The sequence below is a fragment of the Hibiscus syriacus genome, unplaced genomic scaffold (genome assembly GCF_006381635.1).
Source record: "Hibiscus syriacus cultivar Baekdansim isolate YM2019G1 unplaced genomic scaffold, ASM638163v2 tig00110387_pilon, whole genome shotgun sequence".
NCBI lineage: Eukaryota > Viridiplantae > Streptophyta > Magnoliopsida > Malvales > Malvaceae > Hibiscus > Hibiscus syriacus.
The window spans coordinates 7,369,148-7,388,278 of NW_024062717.1; the positions used below are offsets into that span (position 1 = coordinate 7,369,148).

Consider the following 19,131-nt stretch of genomic DNA (forward strand, 5'->3'; position numbering starts at 1 on the left):
TATATTTAAATAATTGATTGACCAAAATTTTAAATTAAAATCATTACATATAATAGAACATGCAATAGAATAATTTAATTGATGGATACGATACATATGATTTATTAATAATTTATTAACCTATTAAAATGATTGATTATACATAATAAAGTGTAAAAATTGCTTAACTATAAAATAACCATTATTTGATAATTAATTTTGAAAAATATTACATTTCAATTATTTACGTAATAATATTTCATTTTTGAAACACACATACATTTTTTAGGGTAAAATAGACAAATAGTCCTTAACTATAGCATATTGTTTTGTTAAGTTCTCCAACTATTAAAAGTTAAAAATAGTCCTTCGACTATAAGGCGTTGTTTTGTTGAGTCCCTCTGTAACCCCCTCAGACCGATGCAGATAACCTGATCCGATCTGGAGTGTCACATTAGGGCCACTGGAGCGACTCAATGTAAAATAGCGGAAAATTTAAAACTTTTATTAAAACATGTAACTTATAATTGCTTTATCAGCATTCAGAAACAAAACAGATTTTCAGACTCGTATATAAAACAAAATACAATTACATGTCCCCTAATCACATGTACCATACTCTGCAAGCAACGCCTTAGGAACTCCCTTATTGATGTCGATAGCTACACTAGTACAATTCTTTTAACCTGCAATGGTGAGTAATAGAGTGAGCTTCGGAAAGCTCATTAATACAGAACTACCAGATGATGCTGAAGAACGTGCAAATACATATAAACTTATATTTCCTTATCGGTTCAGACATCTATAGATCTTTATGTTGAGCGGAAATCCTACTGATATTTCAAGTAGTAACATACAGTGAGCTTTCAGTTCAGAGAAATATTTCGGATGACTGAGTTCAGGAGATCATAATAGGTTATCTAGTGTGTTCCCATAAAACCAGTGAAATGATACAGATCTTTTTAAAATATATTTTTAAAATTTAAAAACCATATTAATTCCCCCAACCGAACATGTCCAAAACGTGTAGGTTCAACAGAACCATACAACCCCGTCACATCCAGTAAGGCACTGAGCACAAAGCCGAGGAGCCTCAAAGTATTCTTCCTCCAACAATACCCCCAAATAAAACATGTTCCGTCCGTAAACGGATATATCAAAAATCAAAACATTATTCAGGTCAAGTATCATATCAGAATCCAGGTCAAAAATCATGGATCTTAGCAGAATCCAGAGTTTACATATATTATTCATAGATACTGGATAATCTTAGCAGGCAGAGAAACATGGATCTTCAGTATACAGATAGAATGTCGGAATTTAGAATCACTATTGGAAGAGTTCAATAACTGAAGAAATTATCAATTATTCAGAATGAGACTTGAGCTGATAAGGAAGAAATGAAGGTTTAAGACATTTACAGTTTGTGTCGATTTATCGGATTATCGAAATAACTCAAGCTGAACAACTCTCATAACTAATGCATGTTGAATGATTTATTCTTTGTTCTTCAGGGACTCACTCTTTAATAAATATAATTAATGTCCATAAATCATCTTTCGAGTCATCGCTGAATGGGTTTTCCAAGGGTCTTTATTTCATTTCCACGCTTCAACGATATCATGAAATGCTGACGTACTTGATTTGAAGTTCATGACCCATAAGAACATTACATCATGTAAGTTCATTAACGTTTCCAGACTCATCCAAATCACTTATTTAATCCTCAGTCATTGAGGTTACTTATTTCATTTAACAATCAAGTATATCCCGGTTACTTCAGAGTTTTCCAGAGTAATTTGGACGTTTTCTGAATTTCATATACATATTGTACTTTCGTTCAGTTCAGTTTGGTCTTCGTGGTTGATTTGTCGAAAAAATATCAAATTCTTAGTACTGAATGCAATCTAGAGTTGAGCTGAGCTGAATACTTCCAAAATTATCATCGATACAAACTTAAGGAGACGAACAAGCATTCAAGTGGCATCTATGCCATTCAGGTACTGATATAGCCTTAGCGTTGGTTGCCCGGTTTAATATATGTTCCATAACTTTTAAGGGTAGTACAACACCTATGCTTATTTGGATTCCTTAATTAATCCAAAACATCTACTTAGTCTAGGCCATAAGGGTATTTTGGTCATTTTGGTGCTCAGTTTTATTTCATTAATTTCAGAGCTCGAGGATATCCAATCATTTCTGAGTTTGGTGATATTCTTGGTCATTTCCATTCTACGGTATTTTGGTCATTTTATAGATCCAGTGTATTACAATCATTTTTTTCCGTTCAATCTTATTATCAAATTCAAACTTATCATTTATTTCAGCCCTTTCGAACAATTCTATCAAAAGAGCATCATCGATAAATTATTCTTCAGGTATTTACTCATAACTTGGAGATTTACGGATTATCAGGAATTTGTTGTATAAACGTGTAACTTAACGATGAAACTAGAAATTCATCGATTTAGGCATGACTTCTTGAGTACTTTTCTATTCAGGGTCAATTCAGACTACTTATCTAAGTTTATGTCTACTTATCTATGCCCGCTATTGGTACGATTGGTTGCTATCCATTAAATTACGGTCGTGGTCCATCGTTATTGGCGTGACTTTCCTTCACACCGTTATTTTTCGCGATATAGCGATTGTTATTCCACTATCCGAGCACTATTTGAATCCTTGGGTGAATCAAGCATAGGTTAAAGGAGAAGTAACTTACAATATATATATATCAACCAAAATGATGTTCATGTTGGAGTAATGATCGTCAAGAAACCTTGGATTTCTTGGCAAGATGTCAGGACATCGGTGATTGAATTAATCGAATATATATATATATATATTAGTTGGATTAATTTAAATTTAATGGATATATTTTTTATTTGGGTTAAACCTAAAAATCCTCTAAGTGATTTTAAGTTTTTGGGCAAAGGTCATTGCTTCATACCCTAATATAAGATATAATGTGGCCAAGATATTCCATTTGATATTGGCCAATGAAATGCTTAGAGTTCTTAGCAAATAAATGATATCTTGTGGTATCTGTAAGACCAACTTCTTTTTTTTAAAGGAATAAAAGCTTATATTCCAATAGCATCATCAATTACAACTTGCTTACTACAATCAGGTTCATCTAAAAAAACAAACTGGATTGTTGTTCGATAAGGCCCATTGAGCTAGTGAATGGGCGACTCGGTTAGCTTCCCTACACACATAGTGCACTTTAACAAAATGAAGGTTAGCTAAAATCTGTCTAGCCTCATTGAGCAGCAATCCAATTGTAGAAATATCCTGTAAATTTTTAGTAACCTGATTAGACAATCTGTAAACAATCGAAATGGCATCGCCTTCGATAATTACATTGTTCCAACCGTTCTCTGAAGCCAATAGGATGCCCTCAGTAAAAGCAACTGCTTCTGTGGACTCAACCGAGAACGGATGATCAATCTTCTTAGTCAATCCCCCAATAACCATTCGATGTGAATCCCGAGCCACTATACCCACAACCGCAACTCGAGAATTCTTGCAATAAGCCACATCAACATTAATTTTAACCTCATCCTGAGCCGGCTTAATCCAACAACGCGATCGACGAAAAACCACTTTGTCACTTATACTCCCAAAATAATTCGAATCAATTCTGTACTCCCCAATCAAATTCGAAGAGTTGATAATAATGTCCCTATCCGATTGAAGATCCCCATTATGAACAAAATAATTGCGCCTGTTACAAAGATTCCAAAGCAAGACGAGAAACAAATCGAAACCTTCACCATTCAACTTTGACTGAACATATGACAACCACATGATAGAAGAGTTTCCCCTCCAGTCAACAATCTCGGGGGAAAGACTCGACATCAAAAGAACCGTCTTAACTTTAGGGCAATCTTTAATCGCGTGCATAATCGATTCCAGCTCGCAAAGACAAAGAGGGCAGATACCATCTACAAGATTTGCTTGTTTAATTTTAGATCCCATGGGAATAGCTTCATGAAAAATACGCCAACCAAAAATTCTGATTTTTGGGAGAACCTTCGCTTTAGCTACATCATTCTAAATACCATCCGCAACCATAACCGAGCTATTTTTAATTTTCAACCAGTTATAGCCCGACTTAGCCGAATAAAACCTCGAACTATGATGACCCCATAACAATCTGTCCCCCCAGATCGAAGCTATCAACGTTTTAAGAACTTGCGAGGCATCCTCCGACAGAAGCACTCCGACCACCTTAGGCTCATCCCACCTAGCACACATTGGAATCATAAAATCCGCAACTCTAACCGATTGTTCTGCATGATCCATGTATCTCTCATACCATCGAATAGGACTAGTGTCCCCCCAATTGTCCTCAAACATACGAGCCTTGCTATCCATACCCACTCTCCAGAAAAAAACCATCCTTGAGAGCTTCTTTGGCCTTCATAAGTCTTGCCCAAGCATAAGAATTTTTAGCCCCAAGTTTTGCCTCAAAAAATGAAGAGCACGGGAAGTATTTCGCTTTAAGAACCTTGAAAGCCAGAAAATGTTCATCTTGAATAAGTCTCCAAATCTGATTCCCAAGAAGCGCAATTTTAAACAATCTAAGATCCTTGAACCCCATTCCTCTAAATTTTTTGGATTGACAAATCTTATCCCATGCAACCATCGCCCAACCTCTGGAATTTTGTTTCCCGGACCACCAATAGGATCTAGCTTATGACTTGACGTCATCAATAACCCCCTCCGGCAGGAGATAGCATGTCATAGCATAAGCGGGAAGCGCCTGGACCACCGACTTGATAAAAACTTCTCGTCCTCAAAAAGACAAGAGTCTCTTAGTCCATCCTTGAATCCTCTTCTCAGTCTTATCTCTGACAAAGTTGAAAGCCGCCCTTTTGCCTTTTCCAACTGCCAGAGGAAGACTAAGGTAATTTCCCGGATCCGTGGCCTCAACGACTCCTAACTCACTCACTCAAAAAGGTCCTCCTGTCCATATTTGGGGTATTAGGACTGAAATAAATATTGGATTTCTCATAATTCACCTTCTATCCTGAAGCCTTCTCATATTGAGCTAGGATACTCTTTACTTTTCGCACTTCCGCAGCTGAATTTTTCACGAACAATAGGCTATCATCTGCAAACAGCAAATGAGTAATCCTCGGCCCTCTCATGCTTGCTCTAATACCCTTAATCTCGTTCCTCCTTTGAGCCTTAAGGAGTAAGGTAGACAGACCCTGAGCAAAAAACAAAAACAAATATGGAGATAAGTGATCTCCTTGTCAGAGACCCCTCTGAGGAAAGAAAGAATCAGATAACACACCATTAATACGCACTTGAAAAGAGACCGTGGAAATACACTTTCGAATAAGATTGACAAAGGAACTACTAAAACCCATCCGAATCATGACATCCAACAAAAAACCCCATTCCACTCTATCATACGCTTTTTCCTTATCTAACTTAATAGCAACGCCCTTATTAGGACCATTTTTAGACCCTTTAAGATAATGGATAAGTTCATGAGCCACTAGAAAATTGTCAAATATACGACGACCCGGAACAAAGGCGCATTGGTTCTCGACAACACAAACATGCATCAATGGTTTAAGACGGTTTACTATAGCTTTTGACACAACTTTGTAGATGACCGAGCATAAGCTAATCGGTCTAAATTGCTTCATTAATTTCGAACTAGAAACCTTAGGGATAAGAACAATAATAGTACGGTTAACATAATTGAAATCCATCATACCATTCAAAAGGCTAAGATAAAGATTAACAAAATCACATCCAACAATATTCCAAAAAGATCGAAAAAATTGACCTGGAAGGCCATCAAAACTAGGAGCTTTCGAGGGATTAACTTGGGAAAAACCAATGGTGACCTCCTCGGCAGAAAAGTCTCGACAAAGCATCTCGTTATCACATGGCGAAACACATCGATCAATGGCTTGAAGGATCTCCTCGTCGGGAGTCGCTTCGGATGAACGAAAGAGAGAGAAAAAGTAGCTCGTAGTAACACCAAAAATGTCCTCCAACCTGTCACACCAAACCCCTCCCTCACTTTCCAACCCCCCGATCCAATTCTTTTTGCGACGCCCATTGGCTCTTGCATGAAAAAAGGAAGAATTACGATCATCATCCTTAAGTCACGCCACTCAGGATCTTTGAATACAAAACATCTTCTTTATCCATAACGTCCTTAAGATCCGCCAGAGCTTTCCTCCGAAGTTCACAAAACTCGTCCGTGATCGGGCCAGAGTCAAGCCTAAGAATAGAACCCCTTAAACGCTTCTCATCCCTCTTGGCTTGACTTCTTCTCGATCTCTGCCAGTCACCTAGCGTAGACCCTATTTTCCTTTGACTGAGAAAGAGTCTTCATTGTTCTCCCAAATCCAATGCACAATATCTCGGCATTGATCTTCATAGCCCAACATGCATCAAATTTGAAATAATCCCTCATAGGCGAACTGATCGTAATAGTACCCTCCAAGCTCATCAAGATCGCAGAATGATCGGACGACGCCATCGGAACCGTGTCCACATAACACTCCGGGAACATAAGTCTCCATTCAATCTTCGCAATAAATCTATCGATTCTCTCGCACACAAACGTCTTAGGGCAGGTACCACTAGCCCAAGAAAACCAACCACTCCTAGGTCTAATGTCCCACACATCGGCATCACGAAGACATCGTTAGAACTCCTCCATATGAACCCTCATCGGTTTCCGCCCCCTATCTTCTCGTTCGTATGAATAATTTCATTAATGTCTCCTCCCAAACACCAAGGAAGAGAAGAGTTATATGCCAAATGAGAAATCATCTCCCAGTTGTGCTTTTTATCCGACCACCCACTGTGCCCATAAAACCCCGTAAACCAGAATTTTTGCTCCTTCCAAAAAACCTCCACATCAATATGTAGATTAGAGAAGCTCTGGAGTGAGACATCTAAACCCTCCTTCCAAAGCATCATTAATCCCACAAAGTGATCCGATCTTTTCACTGAAAAATAACCAAACATTTTTCCACAACTTAGTTTCAGAAACAAAAACCAGCATCGGGTCCTTTTCGGAGATTAGTCTCCTAAGCTCTCGAACTGTCGTAGGGTTCCCAAGCCCTCGACAGCTCCAGCATAAGATTGTCATGGCTACTGGCGGGGCTGAGCCTCAGCCACCGCCATTAACAGTACATCACCTGCAAATTCCTCCGGTATCTCGCTAGGGTCCTTCTTCTCACTAGTGCCCACATTCGAGTTCAAAGTGGAGTATGAAATATACACCACTTGACGATTAACTCGCTTAACTTTCCGCCTTCCCTTACTTGTCTCCCCATTCTTCCTCTTTCCCGAAGTAGAAGAACCAACCTCGACCCTTACACTGGCATCTTGGTTCGGTAGTTGCTCTCTAAGAACAAACGGTCACGTGCAATGAAAACCTCCAGGAATGATCGAGACAGGGAGCTATCTGGATCGGTTGGGTTGGTCGGGTCCAAATCATCCTCACGGTTGGAGCTAGTCGAGTGTAACAGGTCACGTCCTGGCATCCACGGTCTTCCTAGGGGAGACCTAGTACCCCGATCTGAGAGAGGACTATTCGCCGAGCTAGTCAATGACCTTCCAATATTCTCCCTTTTAGTATAGATAATCCATTCTCTTCTTTTGGTGCTACTTTAAACAAGTCTCTTGATGAGAGACACTCTAAGCCATTCCCCGAATTGAAGTGGCTGTTGCAGTTGCTCCGAGAATCCCGGACATTCCGTGAGCACATAGCCAATAATGTTGCACCTATGGCAAAAAGAAGGCAGTTGTTCGTACTTTAGCAGACATTTCCTCGGTTCTCCATTTGCAAGCACTCCCATCTTAGCACATCTTCGCAACGGTTTAAAACAGTCAATCTCCACCTTAACACGAAGGTAATCGCCCATTCTTCCCTCTCCAGATCTTGTATCGGTAGCAATAGTCTTCCCAATTCTATTACCAATCTTCTTCGCTGTCTCAACTTTCATGTACCCCAAAGGGAGCTCATAGATTCTCACCCACACTCCAAGGGGCCGAAAATCAAATTCTTCAAGACTCAAATTAGGATTAAAGTGAGCAATAGCCAAAAGAGTTCATTCGAAACTCAAAGGGGTGCGTTTCAAAATGGCTTGCTTATCTGAGAACGTCTTGAACTTGAAAAGGAACATATTGTCCTTCAAGATATACGAGTCCAAGAGTCTAGCATGGCCCCAAATCGATCAAAAAACCCGCAACACTACCTCGCTATCAATTCTCTTGTAGCCAATTATCCTCGCTACGATCCACTTATCCATTTCCATCACATCATCTTCAGTAATGACTCGTGGTGGAGAGATGTCCTCCGACTCCTCCTCAGTGAATTTCAAGTGCTTCATCAAATCCGCTACTTCCTCCGACATTATGCTGGACAAATGAGTAATTGAAGATGAGAGCAATACAACACTCTTCCACTCTTTTTTGATAGCCAACGTAATAACAGTAATACTTCGAAGTATAAAGACAAAGTTTGAGGGATTTCTTTTGACAATGTGTGAAGTACAACCCTCCATTCCTCCACTAAATCTCTTATCCCTATCACGACAAGCAACCCCACCTACACTACTATATGAAAACGATGTGATTTTACCCACTTACAACACTTGCCCACCCTAGATACTATCTTATCAATAGGATATCTCCTCTTATTCTCTCCCCTTAGTCTCTTATCTCATACCCGAATGTTAACCTCACTCTCTTGACAATAGCCGCTCCGATGTGACTTTCTCCTCTTACATTATTTGCCTACTCCAATAGGCTTTTAAAAAATCTCTTTAAAATGATACTCAAATTAAATAAATGTGAATGCACCATTTCCCCAAAAACAGCCAGTCTCCCATAAAATTTCCAGTAACTATGTCTATCCGAATAGTGTTCGTAACAGCTGGCCGCACTGTAGCCGCCGTAATTTTCCAACTGCTCTGCCAGACCTGACTCTGGCCTCCCATCCCCTGCGTGATCTCTGCCAGTCCCACATGCTATCTGCACCGAGCAGTATAATACGTGAACTATCCCCCTGCTGATTCCACTCGTTGTCTGCACCGAGCAGAACAATAAATAGCCCAGTCCCATCCCGTATTGAGAAAAAACTCCCCACTGTACATTCTTCCTCCATTGAGGTAAGTGATAATGCATCATTTCCCCACGCCGCAACCTCATGCCATACAAAGATCTTCTTAGAAATTTCCATAATGAGAATTTCCAATAAAATCCCCAAACCCAATCTAATTTCATAAAATTGATGGGATCTTGACTTGACACTTCAATCACCCATTTCCAGATTTTCCTTGATTGATAATTTCTTCTGGCTTAGTTCAATCACAAACCAACACACACTTTCTCCCTTAACTTCTTGTTGAACATAACCAAACCATCCCCAAAACTGTTTGTGATTCCGAACAGTAACTGTTGTAATCATGTGACCTCCTCTAATCACTCCAATAAAACCCCTACTGTTTTTGGAAGCCTAGCTCCGATCATCTTCTTCTAATTCTTTATCGGAACTTACTACAATTTTCAGCATCGAACTCCTCCCTAAAACTTTATCTGTTGCCAGTTTTCCCATAGCTCTCATACTTCCAGACCGTTCCCAATCCTTCTTCCGTACTTTCTCTCATTCCTCGAAAAACACATTCCCATCAAACCAATATTGAGAGTTTTCTAAAGCTACAATCCCTCTCTTCATCATTCCATCGCCAGCAACCCTTAAGAAGATCCTGCAAGACATAAATCACGAGTGATAAACTACAATGATAACAAAGATAGCTTTTACCTTCAACTTCTTCTAATTCTTTATCGGAACTTACTACAATTTTCGGCATCGAACTCCTCCCTAAAACTTTATCTGTTGCCAGTTTTCCCATAGCTCTCATACTTCCAGACCGTTCCCAATCCTTCTTCAGTACTTTCTCTCATTCCTCGAAAAACACATTCCCATCAAACCAATATTGAGAGTTTTCTAAAGCTACAATCCCTCTCTCTTCATCATTCCATCGCCAGCAACCCTTAAGAAGATCCTGCAAGACATAAATCACGAGTGATAAACTACAATGATAACAAAGATAGCTTTTACCTTCAACTTCTTTCGCTGAAGACGAACACCGAGAATGACTCATGAATTTAGAATAGCAATCAAATCCTAATAAACTAAAATTTTGACAACCAAACAACCGAATTTTAAGAAACCTTAACCGTTTTGATCTCTAAAAATGAAGCTCGACAACCAGGGATCCATGAGAAACCATGGAAGAAACCATTGAGACCGACCATTGACCCATCTCGAAGAAGAAACCTAGAGAGAAGGGATAGCAAATTCTCTCACTACTCTACCAGTAGACATTGAAATGTCTGAAACGAGGACACTTTCTCCATCGCCCTGTAAGACCAACTTCAAATGGTCTAAAATGGGCTTCATGGTGGGATTGTATACTAAAATGTCATTAAAAAAAATATAAGAACAAATTTTGAAGGTAAGGGTTAAATAAATCGTTCATTAGGGACTGAAATGAAGTTGGGGGTATTCGTAAGGTTGAAAGGCATTACCTTAAATATAAAATACCCGTGGTGAGATAGAAAAGTCATCTTGTAAATATTTTTTGACTGAATCTGAATTTGTCAATAAACCGAACGTAAGTTTATTTTAGAGAAGAATGCAACTCCATTAAGTTAATGGAGAAGGTCTTCAACATTGAAATAGGGAATTTATTCTTGATTGTTTGTTGGTTGACTTGTCTATAATCAACACAAAATGTCAAAGTCACATCTTTGTTTCTTAACTAACAAGCAAGGAGATGCAAAGAGGTTTTTGCTCGCTTGAATAATTGAGGCTGATAACAACTCATTGATTTGCTTCTCCACGTTGGCATTTTGATGTGGGCAAAACGATATGGTAGTAAATTAATTGGAGAAGCATCATGTTTGAGAGTAATAGGGTGGTCATCTGTTCTTTGCGGTGGTAATCTCTTGGGTTCTTCAAAGATATTATTGTATTCCTCCAAATCAGAATTCATAGCTGCCAATTTTTGAATTCTTTCACCGGCCATAGACTTAAGGAGCATGGAATTGTGTTTCCCTTGTATGACAACTTGTTTTCTATCTTTCTTGAAATTGAGGGTCATATCATTGATGTCCATATTAAGGTTAAACTTACGCATCCAATCGATCCCAAACAAAATATCAACCCAAATAGGTGTAGGATTTGTAAACCATATTTAAAAGAATGACCCGCATTGACCAACAGAGTTGATTAGGGATTCGTAAATCATGGTTAAAAGAATGACCCTGGATTGACTAACAGAGTTGATTAGACTTGGTTGAACTGAACAATTGCTCTTCGATGGTTACTGCAATGGCCAGAGAGTGTGCGTTAATCAGCTCAGCTCCTGCTTTAGCCCACTTCGGTGTTAGGAAACTATGTACTTGCATTGTCGATCAATATGTTAGAGTGGTCGACCTTTAATCAAATCTTGAATTCGTAATGTATTGTAACCAATGCTCCCAGTAAGAGGATTCATGGAGATTTCGAAGTTTTCTTCTTCCTAAACCAATGTCTCATTTGATTCATCAGGTGTAGTCTCGTCATTTCTTGACAGTCCCCTTCTTCCATCAAATTAAGATATCTAAGCTTGTAGTGATGTCCCAGTGCGAACTTGTCCACAAACTTTAAACATAGGTTCACCCTTAGATGTTCCACAAGGTTGTTTATGTTTTGTGGAACCTAATTGGGTTTTGGAGGAATTGTGTTATGTAAACATGGGTTTGTGCTCTCAAAAGTTTGTAACTCTACCTTAGGCCTTGTAAACAAGGATTTTGAGTTTCCAAAAGGCCACCCCTACACTTTTCCTTTTCCCAAAGTACTCCTCTTGAGTTGTTTTAATTAAACTACTATTACCCCTTTGATTTTTTAATTGTAAACTCTGTAGATTCATTTGAAAGTCAGATGGTTTAAACTTAAGAATATCTTACTATTTTGTGTGGTATGTAATTCTAGATTTATCGTTTATCGTTGTCACCAACACCAATTGTTTTTCATCTGATTTTATGAGAATGGCCATTTTTACATGATCACTGTCAGGACATTTAGATATGTTTAAACATGTCTCAACTCAAGTCCCCTCATCAATTGATAGATACATTGTCTAAACTTGGTGCACCTTACCAACTATTACACAATTGTAATATCATCGATAAGAATAAAAGGCTCCCCACTTTTATTTTTGTCCAAGTTCTTCCACAATAGTAATGAAATATTAGTTTCAATACTAAACAAAAAAACCCAAAGTATTGAGAATTGCTTCTTTTTTCGAAGGGTTTCCAATGCTTCACCGTTAAATGACAAATTTACAGGGTTTAGCTTTTCACACGATTATGTTTTCTTGGACCAAGTTGAATATGCCGGATGTTTTGCTTCTTTCTTGGACCAAGTTTTGCTTATGTTTATTACATTTCAATCTCTTCATTTTATTTATCATGCAATTCCCATCAAGATTGAGTAATCAACGTTGACAAGATCCTACAAAGGATAATTCTGGGGTCCCATTTTTGGATTTTGAAATGCTGCAATTGACCACTACTTTTGATCTCGATTAACTACAGTTATATGTTCTATGTTTTTATTCTCCATTGTTCATGATCTGCATTTATATAACATCTCTTCCCTTAGAGGCGCATTACATATTCAACCCATTTTATGTAACATCAAAGTGGTGTGCAAGACCAAAAACCTTGCTTGCCTCTGCACAGAGTTGATTGGACTTGGTTGAACTGAACAATTGCTCTCCATTGGTTACTGCAATGGCCAGAGAGTGTGCGTTAACCAGCTCAGCTCCTGCTTTAGCCCACTTCGGTGTTATGAAACTATGTACTTGCATTGTCGATCAAAATGTTAGAGTGGTCGACCTTTAATCAAATCTTGAATTCGTAATGTATTGTAACCAATGCTCCCAGTAAGAGCATTCATGGAGATTTCAAAAAATTTCTTCTACCTAAACCAATGTCTCATTTGATTCCTCTGGTGTAGTCTCGTCATTTCTTGACAGTCCCCTTCTTCCATCAAATTAAGATATCTAAGCTTGCAGTGATGTCCCAGTGTGAACTTGTCCACAAACTTTAAACATAGGTTCACCCTTAGATATTCCACAAGGTTGTTTATGTTTTGTGGGACCTAATTGGGCTTTGGAGTAGGGATGGCAAACGGGCGGGTCGGGTGCGGATACCCCCTCCCCCATCCTCATACCCACCTAATACTTTTTAATCCACCACCCGTCCACCACTCATGATGGGTACAAATTTTCAAATCCACACCCGCCCACGCGGGTACATTTTTAAATCTATCCCCACACCCACTACCCACTAGCGACATACCCATCTAGACCCGCCTGACAGCAAACTAATGGGATGTTGGAGTTGGTTCCCAGACAGTTCGTGATGGGGTAGTAACGCATGCTTCAATTTGTCAGAGGAGTGGCTCTACGAATGTTATGAAGACAGATTGTAGGGAGCATGTAGTCGCAGAGCTGGATTGTTGAGTTGCTTTCGATGTTAATGCTCATAGTGCGCCTAATATGGGTTTTGAGGGGCTAAAGAACATGGAAACTTCTGCTTTTGATGTTAATACATATAGTACGGCTAATTTGTGTTTGGATGGGCAACATGAGCTAAAGAACATGGAAAGTGACGTGGTTAGTGGGATTATGGGTTTAATCAAAGAGCCAAATATTTCCCTAATTAAAGACTAAATATCCTTAATATTTGGTTAAATTATATGTTATATATTACACAATATTAAAATTTATAAATTAGTCTCTAAAATTACACCTAAATTCATAATGATCCAAAATTTAATAGATATTTAGCTGGGCGGGCGGATGTGGGGCGGGCGGATGCAGGGCGGGTAATATCTCAAACCCATTACCCCGCCCACCACCCACGATGGGTACCACTTTATAAATCCACACCCGCCCACTGCCCTCTAAAATTATACCCATCCCCGCTCCAATTGGAGCGGATGCGGTACGGAATCCACGAAACTATACCCGTTTGCCATCCCTACTTTGGAGGAATTGTGTTATGTAAGGGTTCGAAAAAAATTTCTTGGGTTGGGTAAGGTGGGATTCTAAGATTTGCCTTTCGCTTCTTGTTTTTATACTATACCGAAAGTTTATAGAGTTGGGCCTATATGCAAACTTCAGCTAACCCTTTTTACCAAAAAGCTTTAATTCTGTGTTTCAACTCTTCCTTCAATCCACTCACAAATATGGAAATAAAATCTTCCTCTCTTAAGGTAGGATTTTGTAGTAGCATATAGGGTTTCAGCTCTTTGAATTTTTTTTGGTTGTCCTTAACAGACCTTATTTACATTAGTTTGTTGAATTCTTCGATTATGGTTGGGAAAGTGCGATCATTGAATTGATGACAAAGATCGATCTCAAACTAGTGCCAATACAAAGATTTCAATTTCATCCCCAAAATGTGACATTCATTCTAAATTGGTCTCCAAACTTTTTGAGCATTCCAATTTCATCTCAAAACTATATGTATATTCTAATCACATCCATTGTTAATAAAATCGTCAGGTTAAGTTATTTTATTATATGTTTGAAAAAAAATAATTTTTAGGTTAAATTATGGTTGAAACTAATTACATATTTGGATAGAATTGGAATATTCAGAAGTTTGGGGCCAATTTAGAAAGAGTGTCATAGTTTAGGGATGAAATTAAAATGTATAAAAGTTTAAAGCTAATTTAGAATGAGAGTCATAGTTTGGGGATGAAATTGAAATATTTAAAAATTTAATGACTAATTTAAAATAAAGATTATAGTTTGAAGACATGTGATGCAATTAACTCAATTTTTTATGATTTTCACTTACTGTATTTTGTTGCGTTGTATTCTCCCCCACTCGATCTCACTATGACCTCGTCATGAACAAGCTTTTACCTAATTCCTTTGAGTTGTCTCTATAAGTCATTTTATACTTCGACCTTCTATCATTCTCAATTTCGCGACGTCGTCGTCATAGATACCATCGTGCTTCATTATGTTTTCCTATAATAAAAAAGATGTTAAGAAATATTTATTGATACAATCACCTCTTTTACCTTCTGTCCCGAATTTAGTACTTTATCCGCATAAACAATCTATCACAATAAAAGAGATAACTCTCACGTACATCTTGATTCAATTGATCTGATCACCTAATAACCTATACATTACTAGGAGAACCACTATAATCGTTTTACAACATGACCATTTCCCCAATCTACTTCGGCCTCAAAGTTTATCAACTGTGGTGGTTGCTCGACCCACCAAGGCATGTCCCCAATTGCCGTAAAACCCCATTAAACATCATTGTAAAAAAGAGTAACAAGCATCCCAATGAGCTTATGTCCATTAAGAACCCATAAGGTACGATAAATGAGTGTCCCTGCACAAAATAAGAAATATACACCCCCCTATGACACATCTTGCACTTTCTGTCCCTGTAATTCAAGCATGGCCCACGGTCTTGTCTAAAATAAGAAATATATAAATTTTAATATAATATAGTTTTTAAATTAATTAGAAATATAAATGAGTTCTATTTTATAACTCGACTTGAATTTAAAATTTTTCAGTCGAATCAAGTTTATGAAAATACAACTTAAAATCAATTCGAGTCAAATAGATCAATTTTTCGAGTTGAGTTGAGTTGAATTTTGTTCACCTCTAATTATAAGTATCTCCAACTAGGAAATTCGAAAGATGCAAGAAGAAGCCTCTAGAGAAAGGATGATTACAATAAAATTAACATATAATAAAATAAACTCGATTAAAATTTATTATAACCGAAAATTTCGGGGTTTGAGTTAAATTAAACAATAGAAAATTCGATTAACATATAATACCATTAATCAAATTTTTATAGCCTCTAGGAAATTAGAATATATATAATTTTATTGTTTAATTTAACTCATTTTATTGTTCAAAAATTATATTCTATTAAATTTATATATTTTTATCTAATTTTATATAATAAAAAAATTCAATTATTTTAGGATAATTTTAACCTAATATTTATCCAAAATTTTCCAAGTCAATTGACAATAAACTCACTCATATCCTACAAACGCAGTTACTTAAATTCAATACCTCTAGGAAAAATATTAAAGAGAATAACATCCAACTACTATTGGAAAATCACAACATATTGACATAATTATTGACAGATTCATCTGACTTGCTAAAGTCAAATTTATCACTAACTCATTTAAATAGAACTAATTTATATTTTTAATTAATTTGAATTTCCTATCTCACGGTATTGTTTATGATTGAATTGAGTGTTTTCTAAAAGCAAAGACAAAAGCAGGTTTTGCCTCTGCCTTGTTCTTTACTTTTGAGAAGTCCATTCTTTTAAGCTCTAGATTTAGAAGTGTTGAGGGCGTCCGTACCCGACTATGCTTGTTTATGGGACAGCCTCCCATGTGAGAAATGGGTACATATCCGAATGAACAGTGAAAATGACCAGACAACAGGTTCTCTAGGCCCTACGGATTTAATCTTACCAGAGCTTGTGACACTTGCTACCACCACCGCTCCCTTGTCCACAAGAAGTTGATGATTGCCTACCCCATGATGCATCGAGATTTCGGCCACTTTCGACTTGCTCCAACCCCAAGATGCTTGGTTACCCCATCTTGCAGCAGCCGTAGTTGAACTTTTTTCATAGCCATGTCCTTGATTGCTACTTTCTTTAACTTCATTGCTATCGATGACCATTTGGTTCGGTCCCATCAGATGAATTCCAACTGTTATCTTTACTCTCACCTGCTTTCATTAGTTGAACCATTGCCTTTATTCCACACCTAGATTAATTCCAGCTCAGCTGGAGGATTGGCCTCCGTGATCAGAGCATTGGTCTTAGCTCCACCATTCCCGTCTTGGTCAGGAGAAACAATAGGAGAGGAGACGACGCCATTTGCAAAAAGGAAAAAAATGGCCCATACAGGTCTCAAACCTAAGACCTTCGCTTTAACCAAGCGACGAAACGGAATCTGATTATATAACTATATACGTAGTATAGCACAATGAATTTAAATCTATATGTATATAACACTTATTTATGTAAATACAAAATATTTATTTATGTAATTTTTTTCTTTGCATTGTTTAATATGTTGATTATATTAATAATATGTTAAATACAAAAATGATTCTACATATTTTCATGTAAATATTGTTAGTTTAATATTAAAAGTTTGATATTTATAAAATATATAACATTTTCAATAATCTCACTTCATGTAAACCAAACACATAATTTGTAATAATAATATAACTTTTATCCTAACAAACACACTCTAAAACTTTTACATGCCCTTAATTAGGCCACATATATAACTTAAAAGAAAAGTTGATTGTATTAGCGTTTGGTAATAATAAAAGAAAGGCAAACGAAAAAGATGAAAAGATGGTGAAGTCAGGACGACAAGGAAGGGAAACTAAGAGACTTGAAGGTGGTGAAGCCTCCATCAACAACCATGTTATGACCTGTTACATACTTGGCTTCATCCGACGTCAAGTACAATGCCGCCTTCGCTACATCTATCTCTTCACAGTTCGCTCCTTTCAGCTCTCCTACCCCATTTATAATCTCTACCACCTTTTCCTTCGAAATATCTCCATATATCTCCTCTATTTGACGGATCACCATCGGTGTCGGTATCGGAGCTGGTGATATGCAGTTTATTCTCACCCCCGTTTGACATAATTCACTAGCTACCGACTTGACGATCCCGGGGATCATGAATTTGGCCATTGAATATGGATGTGGCCCGAGGCCACCCATAAGTCCACTTATACTTGATGTACAAAGAATAGACCCTGACCCCATCGGTACCATTACTCGAGCTGCATGCTTTATTCCGGCCACCATGCCTCGAACGTTGATCTTCATTACCCTGTCGAATTCGTCTAAGTCGAGCTCTGTTATGCTGGAGGGGAATACCTTCCCCGCTATGCCCGCGTTGTTGAACATTATATCTAGCTTCCCATGATTCTCCATGGCGACTCGTACAGCTTCGGCTACCTGGGATTCGATGGTTACATCACATTGCACAAATTGAGCCGAAGGGCCAAGGCTATCAACAGCTTCTTGGCCTACTCGAGGATCGATGTCGGCAATGATGACATGGGCTCCATTTTTTATGAACTCAACAGCGGTGGCCTTGCCAAGCCCACTTGCTCCCCCTGTGATTAAGGCTACTTTGCTTCTTAACCTGCTTTTTTTTTGTCAAACGAATCAAAACAAAAATGTAAGAAATGAGGGACGAAACGTGGGAGTGGTCGTTGTCTTGTATGAACAAATAGGTAAACATAATGTGTCTGCTCTGTTTCATCATCATGTTAAAGAAACCAATGAAGCTCGGCCAAATAATAAAACATGGACATAAAAAAACCCTTAAATTATGGCAGATATTCAGTTTGCTTGTCTTGAATCCATTTTCCTCGGAAAACATGGTTTGCTAGATCTAGGGGGCGATCCAGATATTGAGAATGAAAAACAATAATAATCTCCATAAATCATGTTTGCAAATCGCAGAAAACTAACAAGAAAAGCCATCATTTAACCTCTTTCTTCATCAAAAGTCTTATGCTAGTAGCTGGTACAAGGAAAAAGCAAGTAACCATGTGTATAGCTACTGAAACTATTCTGGGCAACTGTCATTTCATTGGCAAACAAATTAAATTGTTCTTTTTCCCTTTTGGTGTCAGAAATTCAAGTTGTCTTTTTAATGTTGTCCAATCAACAGAGTTAAATACTGACAAAAGAGAAGAGAAGTAGGTGAAGAAAGTCGTCACAGCTTATACCTCTGTGTGGAATAACCACCTGGTATTGCAGAGTAAAGCCTACTTGATAAGCCATCGGAAGTAAACTTGAACTGCCTGGTAAAGAATCGACACAGAAGAGATAAATTAAAGGTTGGTTGAAGGAATAATAACAGATTAAAAGGGTGTATTTTTACCTGGCTAGTGATCTAAGCATGCTGAGGAAGCTTAAGGAGAGTAGAAAATTGAAGAATTTTTTGAAGGATGTATGAATATGGGGAAGAAGAGGAGGAAAGCGTTGTCG

At 37.9% G+C, this 19,131-nt stretch overlaps 1 protein-coding gene across 1 annotated transcript; it reads right to left on the minus strand.

Moving 5' to 3' along the window:
• Positions 1–17,438: 17,438 nt before the first annotated feature.
• On the minus strand, positions 17,439–19,131 carry LOC120122595 (short-chain dehydrogenase reductase 2a-like). Its single transcript, XM_039141724.1, has 3 exons — positions 19,025–19,131; positions 18,870–18,944; positions 17,439–18,277 (listed from the first exon to the last, which is right to left on the minus strand). Exons 1-3 carry the CDS (start codon positions 19,042–19,044, stop codon positions 17,479–17,481), a joined length of 894 nt encoding a protein of 297 aa, XP_038997655.1. The 5' UTR covers positions 19,045–19,131; the 3' UTR covers positions 17,439–17,478.

Excerpts from the sequence above, each read along its gene's own strand:
- LOC120122595 (XM_039141724.1), bottom strand. The coding sequence starts at position 19,044 with ATGCTTAGATCACTAGCCAG. Across the intron at positions 18,945-19,024 it reads ATGCTTAGATCACTAGCCAG|GCAGTTCAAGTTTACTTCCG; the intron begins GTAAAAATACAC and ends ATTCTTTACCAG. Across the intron at positions 18,278-18,869 it reads GGTGGTTATTCCACACAGAG|GTTAAGAAGCAAAGTAGCCT; the intron begins GTATAAGCTGTG and ends AAAAAAAAGCAG.